General features: G+C 48.2%; 1 protein-coding gene across 2 annotated transcripts in view; it reads right to left on the reverse strand.

The window, feature by feature from the left end:
- LOC306885061 (NACHT, LRR and PYD domains-containing protein 12-like) overlaps positions 1–11,879 on the reverse strand; it is a 53,388-nt gene extending 41,509 nt beyond the window's left edge. For both annotated transcript variants that reach the window (XM_079441388.1, XM_079441387.1), the window contains exons 1-3: positions 11,459–11,879; positions 10,918–11,003; positions 10,398–10,514 (exon numbers count right to left, since the gene is read on the reverse strand). In XM_079441388.1, coding sequence (XP_079297514.1) covers positions 10,398–10,514; positions 10,918–10,967 — 167 coding nt within the window. In that variant the 5' untranslated portion in view covers positions 10,968–11,003; positions 11,459–11,879. The remainder of the gene's footprint in view (positions 1–10,397; positions 10,515–10,917; positions 11,004–11,458) is intronic.
- Positions 11,880–12,290: the final 411 nt, after the last annotated feature.

A 12,290-nucleotide genomic window follows, 5' to 3' on the forward strand; every position in this document is an offset into this window, starting at 1 on the left:
ACACAAAATATTAAGGATTTTTTTATGCTTCCTATGTAACTCAAGAGTCCGAGTCACTACAAAAATTATCATATGAATACAGAAAGCCCACTCATGATCATCTGGGTTTATTTTTGTAAATGTTGTTTTAAATTACTTTTTTCTTATAACAAACAACTAATACTGAAATCCTCTCTTTTAAATATATTGATACCACACTATACTTTTTCATTGTTTTTTTGATGAAGACTATTCTCTGAATTCGGTCCATCATGTCGCAAGTGCTTGCTGGAAAACATGAACAAATGCATTATAAAATAATAAAAGGATAATCCTTCTACAAGAGTTTGTTTAAACTGAGATTGTGATGTACTGCAGATCTTTTTCTGCTCTGTCTACAAAGCGGCCATGAGACACAAGCGTCCCCCGATCTTACCGTTTCTCCGTTACATGTGCATCTATGTCATTTAGAACACAAAGTTGCACATTACAAGTTGAAGATAGTGTGGAAACACTATTTTCTTTGTACACGTCTCTAAACAGGTCTTTAATAAATAAATCACAGACGTCATGTAGTTGAATTCATTGAAAGGTGCGCATTTTTGGCCGTTTTAGGCGGTCTGCTCCAGCACACAGACACGTTTTAGGTATTCATCTGACCAAAAGGTTTGATCCTGGGGAAACACGCACAACAGCGGCTGTGTTTTGTCACGATTGTCTTCATAATTGATCCGCTTTTATTAAAACAATGCGGTGCGAAGTTACTGTATTCAACAACACGGTCCCTTGGAATATTTTAGTATATCTTTTTTTTATCTAGATATCTAAACATGTATTTAGCTTAAATATTGTTTGTTAAGTGTTTACAAAGTTGTCATGCCTGTCGTTGAATTTTATAACATATATTTCACCAAACCTAAAGGACTGAAAATAGGTTTAGCAGAAGTCCGCGTTTCAGCTGTTAGCCTGAAAACGCAAGCGAACTGAGATTTCTTCACTGAGATAATCTACAGAATGTGAAACAAACTCATTAGAGTTACATTAGAGTTTTGGATTCTAGCGCATGTCGAATATTGTTTGTTACTGTTTCACAGGTTTAACGCCTCATTATTTGAAGACTCATAGGCTACTGTATAAATCACAAAGTTCCCTATCTGTCGGTCACTACGAGTTATGTCGTGACGACATAGGGGATTTACTTGGAAGCCCCAATCATCTCTGACTTAAGAGAAAACGCCAATGAAATTGGCTAGTGGATTTTGCATACCTGAGCCACTCCCCGTGCATACGGGTATAAAAGGGCGACAGGTGCATCCACTCATCAGATTTTTGCTTCGGAGCCGAGTGGATGAACGTGTTGATCTCCACAAAGCCATTCATCATCTGTCTGGAAGCTGTTCTGTTTGGCGTCACGGTGCGAACAGCGGTGTCCTGTCTGCAGCGATTCCCCTGGGCACTTCAACTGAAAAAGCGGATTTCCTAAAAGAGCAAATCATGGTCGGTTCACGTCTTTTTAAAGACGCTGTTCCGGCCGTGTCCTCTTGGTTGTGGTCGTTTCCTGTCCTCCGTCAACAGCCACGATCGTTGTCTTCAGTGTCTGGGGCACCAGCACGCTGAAGCTGCGTTCGTGGATGGTTTATGCGTTCATTGAGCGTGTAACCATAGCAGCGCTGCGATCGCGCCTCTCTCTCCTCACGGGGATGGGAGGGGCTCCCTCTGTCACTACCCGCGCTGGCTTCTCTGCCACGAGCAGAGAACCATCGGCTAGTGCTCTGGGCGATCTGAGGGTTACAGTGAGAGCCTTCCGCCGGGCCAGTCCCCACGGACCTTTCACTCCTCCTGCAGCAGCTGTTCTGTGCGGCTCCCCGGTGATTCTGCTGTGCCGTCTTACGGCAGGCGCGCCGATAGAGGATTAGATGTCGATCGCGGCATCGGGGGATGGGCAATCGTCCTCGGAGGATGAAGGTTCGGCGCAGCTGCCCCCCTCGGGGTTCGCGGCCGCCGCCGAATCGGACCCAGAGTTGACGGCCGTGCTTTCCCGGGCCGTCGCGAGATCGGGCTGGAGGCGTGCACACCTCTCAGTCCCGAGCCCTCGCGGTGAGATGATTGGCTCCTCGGCATAGGATGTGGCTCGCGACCACGCCCTGCCCTGGTTCCTTTCTTCCCGGAAGTGCACGAGGAGCTGATGAAGTCGTGGACGGACCTTTTTTACGGCCAGAAGCGGCGCGTCTGCCTCCTCCATCCTCGCTACCCTCGATGGCGGGGCGGCTAAGGGTGACGCTGACATTCCCCAGGTGGAGAGAGCGGTCGCGGTGCACTTGTGCCCGCAAAACGCCGTCACCTAGGGGAGTCGTTCGCGCCTCCCGTCCAAAGCCTATAGGCTGATGGCCGTTCTCGGCCAAAGCTTATAGTGCTGCGGGCCATGCCGCCCCTGCCCTGCATGCCACGGCTATCCTGCGAGTACACAAGCCAAGGCATTAAATGCACGAGGGTAGTACCAACCCGAGGTTGACGCAGGAGCTGCGCTCAGCGACTGGCCTTGCCCTACGGGCAACGGAAGTCACAGTGCAGTGCCTCGGGAAGGCGATGTGCACACACTTGTGGTCCAAGAGTGCCGTCTGTGGCTCAGCCTGTTGAGAGGGGCGAAGTCGACAAAGTACACTTTCTCGACACTCTCGTCTCCCAGGCTGGACTGTTCGGCGACACTGTCGAGGACTGTGCCCAGCAGTTCTCGGCAGTACTGCAGCAGACCGAGGCCGTCCAGCACATCTTGCCCCGGCGTGATGCACCGCTCCGCCGCAGGGCAAGCCCCTGTGTCCCCCTGAGCTGCTCCGCCTTGTGCTGGGGCGTCGAGCCTATTGCAGGAGCGTGGCGGGCCCCCTCCCCCGGGCGCCCCCCCCCCCCGTGTTCCAGCTGGCCCCGATATCGTCCAAGGAGGCGATAAAACGGCCCTGACACGGGCAACCCGGAGGTGTGGGAAGCTGCTCTATCCCAGCAGATGGCGAGATCAGCGCCGCTCCTTCCCCCGAAGGAGGGCTGGGGGGAGAATCATTTCATTCTGTACTCACATTGTCAAAAGAAGAGCAATTTCCTTTTTCCCCGGGTTATCAGGTTCGCGGGTTGACAGTGCGCGACGCGCTGCCTCCTCACTCTCGCCCGCGACCCATCTTGCCAGCGGCCAAGAGAGTGGGGTTCGGGGACGCAGTGCCTCCCCACGCACCTCTAGCCAGTCCCCTTGGGACCTAGGGAGTTCGGTAAGGATGTTTCAGAACGCGCTGCCTTCTGTACCATCCAGCCCTACTCCTCTGCGCTGCACCACCGCAGGTACGTCGATTGTGCCGTTGGAGCCCCTTGCACGGCGTCTGGAATCGTGGCTTGCGCTGCCCAGCCGTCTCGGTGGCTCACGCGCACAATTCGACTCGGCTATGCGATTCAGTTAGCCAGGCGACCTCCCAAGTTCAGCTGCGTTCTCGAGACCTCAGTGGACCTCTTGCGCGAGGAGATTGCTGTCCTCCTGGCAAAGGATGCAATCGAGCCGGTCCCTCCAGCCGAGATGAGGCAGGGGTTTTACAGCCCTTACTTCATCGTACCCAAGAAAGGCGGTGGTCTTCGACCAATCCTGGATTGCGAGTCTTGAACCGGGGCCTGCTGCAGGCTCCCGTTCAAGATGTTGACGCACAGGCGCATGATCAGGTGCATCCAGCCCCAGGATTGGTTTGCGGCGATTGACCTGAAGGATGCTTACTTTCATGTTTCGATCCTTCCGCGACACAGACCGTTCCTACGGTTTGCGTCCGAAGGTCGGGCATGGCAGTACAAGGTCCTCCCCTTCGGGCTCTCCCTGTCTCCCCGTGTCTTCACGAAGGTCGTAGAAGGCGCCCTTGCCCCGCTACGGGAAGTGGGCGTCAGGGTCCTCAACTACCTCGACGACTGGCTCATTCTGGCCCAGTCCCGAGAGCAGTTGTGCGATCACAGGGAGCTGGTGTTACGGCACCTCAGCCAGTTGGGGCTTCGGGTCAACTGGGAAAAGAGCAAGCTCTCCCCTGTGCAGAGAATCTCTTTTCTCGGTGTGGAGTTAGACTCTGTGAGTATGACGGCGTGCCTCATGGACGAGCGCGCCCAATCAGTGCTGAACTGCCTGAGTTCCTTCAGAGGCAGGACTGTGGTGCCACTGAAACGGTTTCAGAGGCTCCTGGGGCATATGGCATCCGCAGCTGCGGTCACGCCGCTCGGATTGCTTCACATGAGACCACTCCAGCACTGGTTGCACTCCCGAGTCCTGAGGTGGGCATGGCGCCGCGGTTCACTTCGGGTGAGTATCACACGCGAGTGTCGCCGCTCCTTCAGCCCCTGAACGGACCTTGCTTTTCTACGGGCCGGGGTGCCCTTAGAACAAGTGTCCCGGAATGTTGTTGTCACAACAGATGCCTCCAGTACGGGCTGGGGCGCTACATGCAACGGGCAGGCAGCCTCGGGGCTCTGGACAGGGCCTCGACTGCTTTGGCATATCAATTGCCTGGAGCTGTTGGCAGTGCATCTGGCCTTGCGGCAGTTTTGGCCACTGCTGCTAGGCAAGCATGTGTTGGTCCGTACGGACAACACTGCGGCTGTGTCGTACATCAACCGGCCAGGGGGTGTACGATCACGCCGCATGTCACAGCTCGCCCGCCATCTCCTCCTCTGGAGTCACACGCAGCTCAGGTCGCTGCGCGTGGTCCACATTCCGGGGGAGCTCAATCGTGTGGCCGATGCGCTCTCACGACAGCTCACTTTTCCCGGAGAGTGGCGACTCCATCCCGAGACGATCCGGCTGATCTGGAGTCGATTCGGGGAAGCTCAGGTAGACCTGTTTGCTTCCCGCGAGTCCTCCCACTGCCAGCTATATTTCTCCCTGACCGAGGGGCCCCTCGGCACGGACGCACTGGCACACAGCTGGCCTCGGGCTTTACGCAAGTATGCATTTCCCCTAGTGAACCTGCTTGCACAGACACTGTGCAAGGTCAGGGAGGACGAGGAGCAGGTCCTTTTGGTCGCGCCGTATTGGCCCACCCGGACCTGGTTTCCGGAACTCATTCTCCTCGCGACAGCCCCTCCCTGGCGTATCCCTCTGAGGAAGGAAATCCTTTCTCAGGGGTTCGGCACCATATGGCACCGCGTCCAGACAGGCCGTGGTAGACACCATCACTCAGGCAAGAGCTCCTTCAACAAGGCAAGCCTATGCTCTGAAGTGGAGTCTGTTCACGAACTGGTGTTCTTCTCGCCGGGAAGACCCCCGAAGATGCACGATTGGAGTAGTGCTTTCTTTCCTGCAAGAAAGGTTGGAGCGTAGGCTGTCACCCTCCACCTTGAAGGTGTATGTGGCTGCTATCGCGGCCCATCATGATGCAGTGGACGGCCGGTCCGTGGGAAAGCATGATCTCATCGTGAGGTTCCTGAGGGGTGCCAGGAGGTTGAATCCGCCTAGGTCACCCCTGATGCCCTCCTGGGACCTCTCTATCGTCCTGGCAGGACTTCAGAGGGGTCCCTTTGAGCCGCTGGACTCAGTCGAGCTGAAATTCCTGTCGGCTAAGACAGCGCTCCTGACCGCGCTCACTTCCATCAAGAGGGTCGGGGACCTCCAAGCATTTTCGGTGAGCGAAGAGTGCCTTGTGTTCGGACCGGACTACTCTCACGTTGTCCTGAGACCTCGGCCTGGATACGTGCCCAAGGTACCCACCACGTCCTGTGATCAGGTGGTGAACCTGCAAGCACTGCCTTCGGAGGAGGCAGATCCAGCCTTGGTGTTGCTGTGTCCCGTAAGAGCATTGCGTATATACGTGGACCGCACCCGGAGCTTCAGAAGCTCTGAGCAGCTCTTTGTCTGCCACGGAGGTCAGCAGAAAGGGAAGGCTGTCTCCAAGCAGAGGTTGGCCCACTGGATAGTGGATGCCATCGCCTTGGCGTACCAATCCCAAGGCGAGCCGTGCCCCCTTGGGGTGAGGGCTCACTCCACACGGAGTGTTGCCTCCTCCTATGTGTTGGCGCACGGCGCCTCTTTGGCAGACATCTGTAGAGCTGCGGGCTGGGCGACACCGAACACCTTCGCAAGATTTTACAGTCTCCGCGTGGAGCCAGTCTCTTCCCGTGTGTTGGGTAACAGGTAAGTGGCGGGAAGAGTTGGCCGGTGTCACGCTTGCTGCGCCATTCCCCCTCACCCGGGGATACGAGCACCTGTTTTCCTCCTCCAGTTCAGTTCCCCGGATGGCGAACCCTGGTGGAGACCTCCAGCACCCCCGGCAGTCAGTCTGGGCGGAGCAGTCTGACGCCAGGCCCAGTACTGGTGCTAGCTCGCCTGGGTCTCCGGTCAGCCCCTGTACTCGGCTAGGTGTCCGTATGGCCTGATTCCCTTCGGGTAATCCCACACGTGTATTCGTCCACGGTACGGTTTCCCCCACGGTAAACCTGTGTCTTCCCTTTGGCAGAGCTCTGTCAGGCCCTGCTGGCAGCCCTCCTCCCTACTCCTAGGTAGGATCTGCCCCAGGGTCCAGTCGTATGTAGTACTGCCCCAGGCCTAGGTCAGTCCATATCAGTGTCTCCACATGTTACCTCCCTTCGGGCAGGATGTGGCCTCCGTAGCGCCCTTCTCCGGAAGGCTCGCTTCCCCGTCGTTACTGCCAAGCTGTAACAACAAATAGGAAAGACTTAAAGCGGTCTTTCACAGAGGGTCGAAATCCCTTCCGATTTCTTGGGGAAAGGAACAGCGGCTTGGCTATCTCCAGCAGCAATGTACTCAGTGGTCCCTGCGGGCACCAAGGTTAGCGAATTTGCGCTGGGGCGATGGGAAGGTTGCGACCTTCGCATGGCATTTGTCTGTCACGCACTAGCTTGTCAACATCTGCATGCACAAGGTCGTGACGGGGTTCAGGTTGTGGCGCTTTCCATATGACCCCTATGTCGTCACGACATAACTCGTAGTGACCGACAGATAGGGAACGTCTCGGTTACGTACGTAACCCTCGTTCCCTGATGGAGGGAACGGAGACGTTATGTCCCCATGCCACAATCTTGAACCATCGCTGGTTGCCAGGGACACGTTCTCGGCTCCTCAGCGGGAATAAAACCTGATGAGTGGATGCACCTGTCGCCCTTTTATACCCGTATGCACGGGGAGTGGCTCAGGTATGCAAAATCCACTAGCCAATTTCATTGGCGTTTTCTCTTAAGTCAGAGATGATTGGGGCTTCCAAGTAAATCCCCTATGTCGTCACGACATAACGTCTCCGTTCCCTCCATCAGGGAACGAGGGTTACGTACGTAACCGAGACGTTTTCCACTGTAGTAGGGCGACTCTGAAACCAGACCAAAAAATAAATAAATTGGCTTGAGACTTAGTCGTAGCAGTATGAAAATTGTTGTTTTTATCTTTCTATGATTTGTTCGTGTTGTTCTGAACCACGGTTTCATTTTTAACATCACAATACCTATTGTATCGTCATGTGTGATTGTAAAAGTTTTGTGTGTGAGTGTCTTGTTTTTTGCAAGTACTGCTGTAATTTTAGCGAACTCTTTGTGTTCGTCAATATTTATGCAAATTTGCTTGATGAAATAAAATATTGCTTTAATCCGTCATCTTCACCTCGAGACATTTACGTTATATTATTAATACTATCCTAGTTTATATCAGATATAAGATACAAGATCATTTCTTTATAATTATCTCCATCTACATTCGTACATTCTATTCAGCTACTCACAAACTTTTTGTCTCAAAGCAGCGATGAGTCTGACTCTGATGTGTATGATCAAAGAGATGTACTTGTGTTAAACACCATTTTTCAACGATAGACAAACTGTTTCAGTCAAGTTAAATTTGTTTAAACTGAATAATCAGTCTGTGTATTCAGTATAATTGTGTATTCGGTATAACAAACCTGACCGATGATATTGTAATGTTTCTTTTTTCAGCATGTACTCATCCATCTATGTGTTCTTTGCTGTATGTTTAATTGTTTAATAATTGGCTATTGGATTAAGTTTTCCAAGCCACAATACATTACCGTTACTTGAAACAAACTACTGGCGTCTTAACAAAAATCCTAATAAATGACAAAGTTATCTCATAATCTTTAATCAAAATATATTTCGGTGAAAACGACAGAATTCTCTTTTGGTGACATATGCGAGGCTTCGCTGGTCAAAGCAAATCCCTAACCAGGCCCCCTTAACCCTCCTCCACTATTGAGTGCAACACCCCCGTCTCAACAACCACCCAACCAACATCCGAAAAGCACAAGACCTTTCCCCAACAATTTATTTTGCACGAATGTACAGAAGATCTACCACTACTTCCTCGTGACTACAGCTACGCTACATCCCTGTGAGCAAAGAGTGCCTGTCCTCATAAACTCTGCAGTTATCGCAGGCTTTCCTAGATCTTGACAGCATGGTCAACGGAGCTGCTGCAACATCAAAATATTATCTGTACGGATCGACAGAATCAGCTTCAACAATCTAATTTGTCTGAGCCTGACGCACTCTGCAATTTTCAATCAATAAGGCTTCGACAGATCTGAACCATAAACTGAAAAGCTGAAATTGAAATTCCACAGGACCGTCGCGGATTAAAACGGTCAGTCCAGATTCTAGGAAATGGCAACGACGTTCTATATCAATAAAGGGAACAAAGTTTATCTCTTGGAGAGAATCGAATTCTGAAAAGGATGTCTGGTGATGCTTCGCAAAAGCTGATGGAGCGTGACCGGAGTTCTGGAGCAGCTAAGGACGAGCAGCTGAAGTGCGGTTGCCCCGCGGGGAAAATGTGTCATGTAATTGGCTTCATAAACACTAAGTTCAAACCGCATTACCGAGGACAGATGATCAAACTGATGCAAAGGGTCATCGAGCATGCTTGCGATCCGAATCATGATTGTACGGGGGATACCGAGCGTGTAAAAATCTCAAGAATGAAATGGATGTTGTAAGAAGCCTGAAAAATAACCCATGGCCTGATTTGAGTAGCATGTTTCTCACCAGCAAAGAGTCTGCCTTTTTAATAGCCAGAAAAATTCTGGATGTAATGTCTGAATGTGAGGATGAAATGGACATTAACGAGGTTCTCTGTCTGTGTACGTGCATAACAGATTTGTGCACGTCGTTGGCTGCAAAAAATTGTCATTCTATAACGTGTGAAATTGTTGAATCGCTGGTTGATTTTATATTTGAGCAAAACATGTTTGTCTGCAGAGATTTTCTTTTCTGGCTAGACCACCGGTTTAATGTCGTTACTACTGCTTGTTTGTAAATTTGATCATTTTCTTCACTACTTCAATGTATGATTGTATATTCATCAATATATTGTTAAAAAATAAAATGTTGAATCAAACGTTATCCTTTACACGCCTTAATGAAGTCTCACATCAAATAGATGAATAATTGTCCTAAACCACATAACATTCGCCCCACACACACAAAAACACATTGTCATAAATTCCTTAAGTTCACTGGGGTGGATAAAGGGGTGTACAAAACAGGTGTCCAGTTATGGGAGGGGGGTGGATTTTTTATGAGGGGTAATAAATCAATCATTTTGACACAACGTATACTACCATCTTTCTACCCACTACACACCAGCTTACTGGTGGAGAGAGTGAGGAAGCCATTATTGCATTTTCAAGATGTCGCCTGGTGGTGTGCTGGCTGCTCTTTTTGCTCCAGTTATTTTATGTTTTTTTTTATTAGTAGTTTTGTGTGCTCTCCCTCAACCGAGCCAGTCTCTCTGGATTTACTGTATGATCCCCAAACACTACTTCATATCCAAACTATTGTATCTAGTCTCCATGACGCTGGCCAATGCCACTTTTCCACCTGGTTTGTAAGACCGCTACCGGCCGAGATACTTTGATCGACGGGGAATGCCAGTGGAAGGAAGAAACACAAAAGGAAACGTGGATGTAGAGCGGGTGTGTCAGCTAAAACAAGGAGATCCAGGATCTCTTTGGCCTCAAGGGCAGGTGATTTTGCAACATGTCTTCGTATGGTTTGTCCAGAGCTGCCAAGTGCCCTGCCTTTTTTTTTTGCCAAAATCGGTCTACCGCAAGAGAGGCTTGAACTTGGACAACTTGCATGACTTGAGGAAGGATGACGATCGCCGAGACACAAGTGCGCCAATCAGGAACAATTCGGTAAAGATGGCGCTAGTTAACGCCAGATCCCTTACAAACAAGACATTTATCCTAAACGACTTTTACACATCAAATGATTGTGGAAACATGGATGAACGCTGTGGATTCCACTCCTATTGTGGAAGTAACTCTGACTATGTGTGATTTTTTTTTTTAGTTCACCCAGAGGCTCTGGTCGGGGTGGTGGCCTCACCACTGTTTATAAAGTGATGTAGCTGTTTCATATGTGCTGTAATTTGGTTGGTAAAAATGTTGTACCTCAGATCAGGTGATGTGTGTCTTCCATCAAACTTTAACGGTTGTTCCATAGACCGGTTACTCTTCATGGACACACAGCTGGGCTCTGATGAGATTGATCTGTCCCCCTGAAACTGACTTTAATAGAATAGCAAAATTGGAAAAGAGATAATATAGTAGACAAGAATCCAACTGGTTGATTTTTGCATGAAAATTAATTCCACACAGGAAAGATGTCTATCAAAAAATATATATTATTAAAGAAATAAATGAAGCTGAAGATATGTTGAGGAGTGATGACACTGTACAAGGATAATGTCCTCCATTCATCCACCTGTCTATCTATCTGTGGTGTCTTTGGTGTTTTGGTGTAGGTAATTAAAGACTCTGAGAGAGTCCCATGTAAATCCCGACACCAGAATAAGAAAAAGTCAACAGATCACTACTCCAGCCCTGGCAAACACCCCATACACCCTGGTTATGTGGTGTACAATGTATCTTCTATTTAACATTAAGATCATATGAAGACTATTTAACATACCTGTATCCTGGAGAAAAATCTCCATCTCTGGATGCTTGTGTGTCCTCCATGATTCATTCAGTCTTCATGAAGCTGTGCAGGTATGTCTGATGAGACAGAAACACTCAGATACAACAAAATACAAGAAGTATGTGTTTATAGGAAACAAAATATTCTGAATTCTGATTTCTAATCAGTAATCAAGATTTCACTTCTGGCTTAATTGCCATCATGTTATTGTATGTTAAGAACTGGCATCATCTGAATCAGCAGATATTCATTCTCAATTAGACATTGACTTGTTTACACAGAAAATGTGGAGACAGGCAGCTAAATAAAATAAATAAAGATGTTCAAGTGAAAATAATTGCAACAATGTGGTTTATAACTTTGGCGTTTATGATTAGGCCTAGGCGCTACATATATAAAAATAGTATTTTAACATAGGGTCTATAATATAGGCCTATACGTCCAAAGATAATTAATAATAAAGACATCATTGATAAGATCAAAAATGCATATAACGTACTTCATGTGTAAGTTACATTTCATGGTTACTTACTTATTGAGGAAGTCGATCACTTTTCTTGCCGCATCACTTTAACACTTACTCGAAATGTAAGGTTACTAAACATCTTGAGTTTTCTCAACAACACGTAAATTCCTACAAAACATACATTTACAGAAATCGCTGGATATTATTTCTAATGAGTTAAAGATTCTTAAACACGGGTGTAAAATGGCGCAGGCAGATAAAGCGCAATATAGGCTACTTTCACTTTCGGTTTACTGCAGTCACGTGCTATTTGCGCTGGAGATTCATTGCGCTTCTACATGGTGTTGTGTGATAGTGATGGCTGTTCGAAACCAATGAGTAGGTACTTAATTTCAATAAGTACTTAATTAACGAGCGCTAAAAGAGTACAGCCAAATCTAGCGTCTGTCTGCGGACTGCAAGAAGGGGGCGTAACTTGAAGTTGTCCAAATCACACAGAACCACGCGAGATGTCAAACGACTTGGTATTTTTTTTTTTTTTTTTTTTTTTTTTTCAAATATACAGAAGTACTTAACTTCAAGCCTAAATCACATCCAAAAAATAAAAAAAAAAACAGCAACAAAAATAAGAACATGGGGGATACATATAACAAATATATATGATGTATGGTAAAGTATTACATTTTACAGATAACATTTTTTAATATGAGAGATGTTTTTATACATTTCTTGTTTCTGGTAATTGAAGTCAGTGAGTCATAAAATATATTAAGTTCTTTACAAAAAAAACTTAAATGAGGGACTAATAGATGTAATTTTTGCTTTGTGTATATGGAACTTCCCAAGAAGAATTATCACCTTTAAAGTGTTATCAACTACATCCGATCCAGTATTACAG

The sequence above is a fragment of the Barbus barbus genome (assembly GCF_936440315.1).
Source record: "Barbus barbus genome assembly, chromosome: 19".
NCBI classification, from domain to species: domain Eukaryota; kingdom Metazoa; phylum Chordata; class Actinopteri; order Cypriniformes; family Cyprinidae; genus Barbus; species Barbus barbus.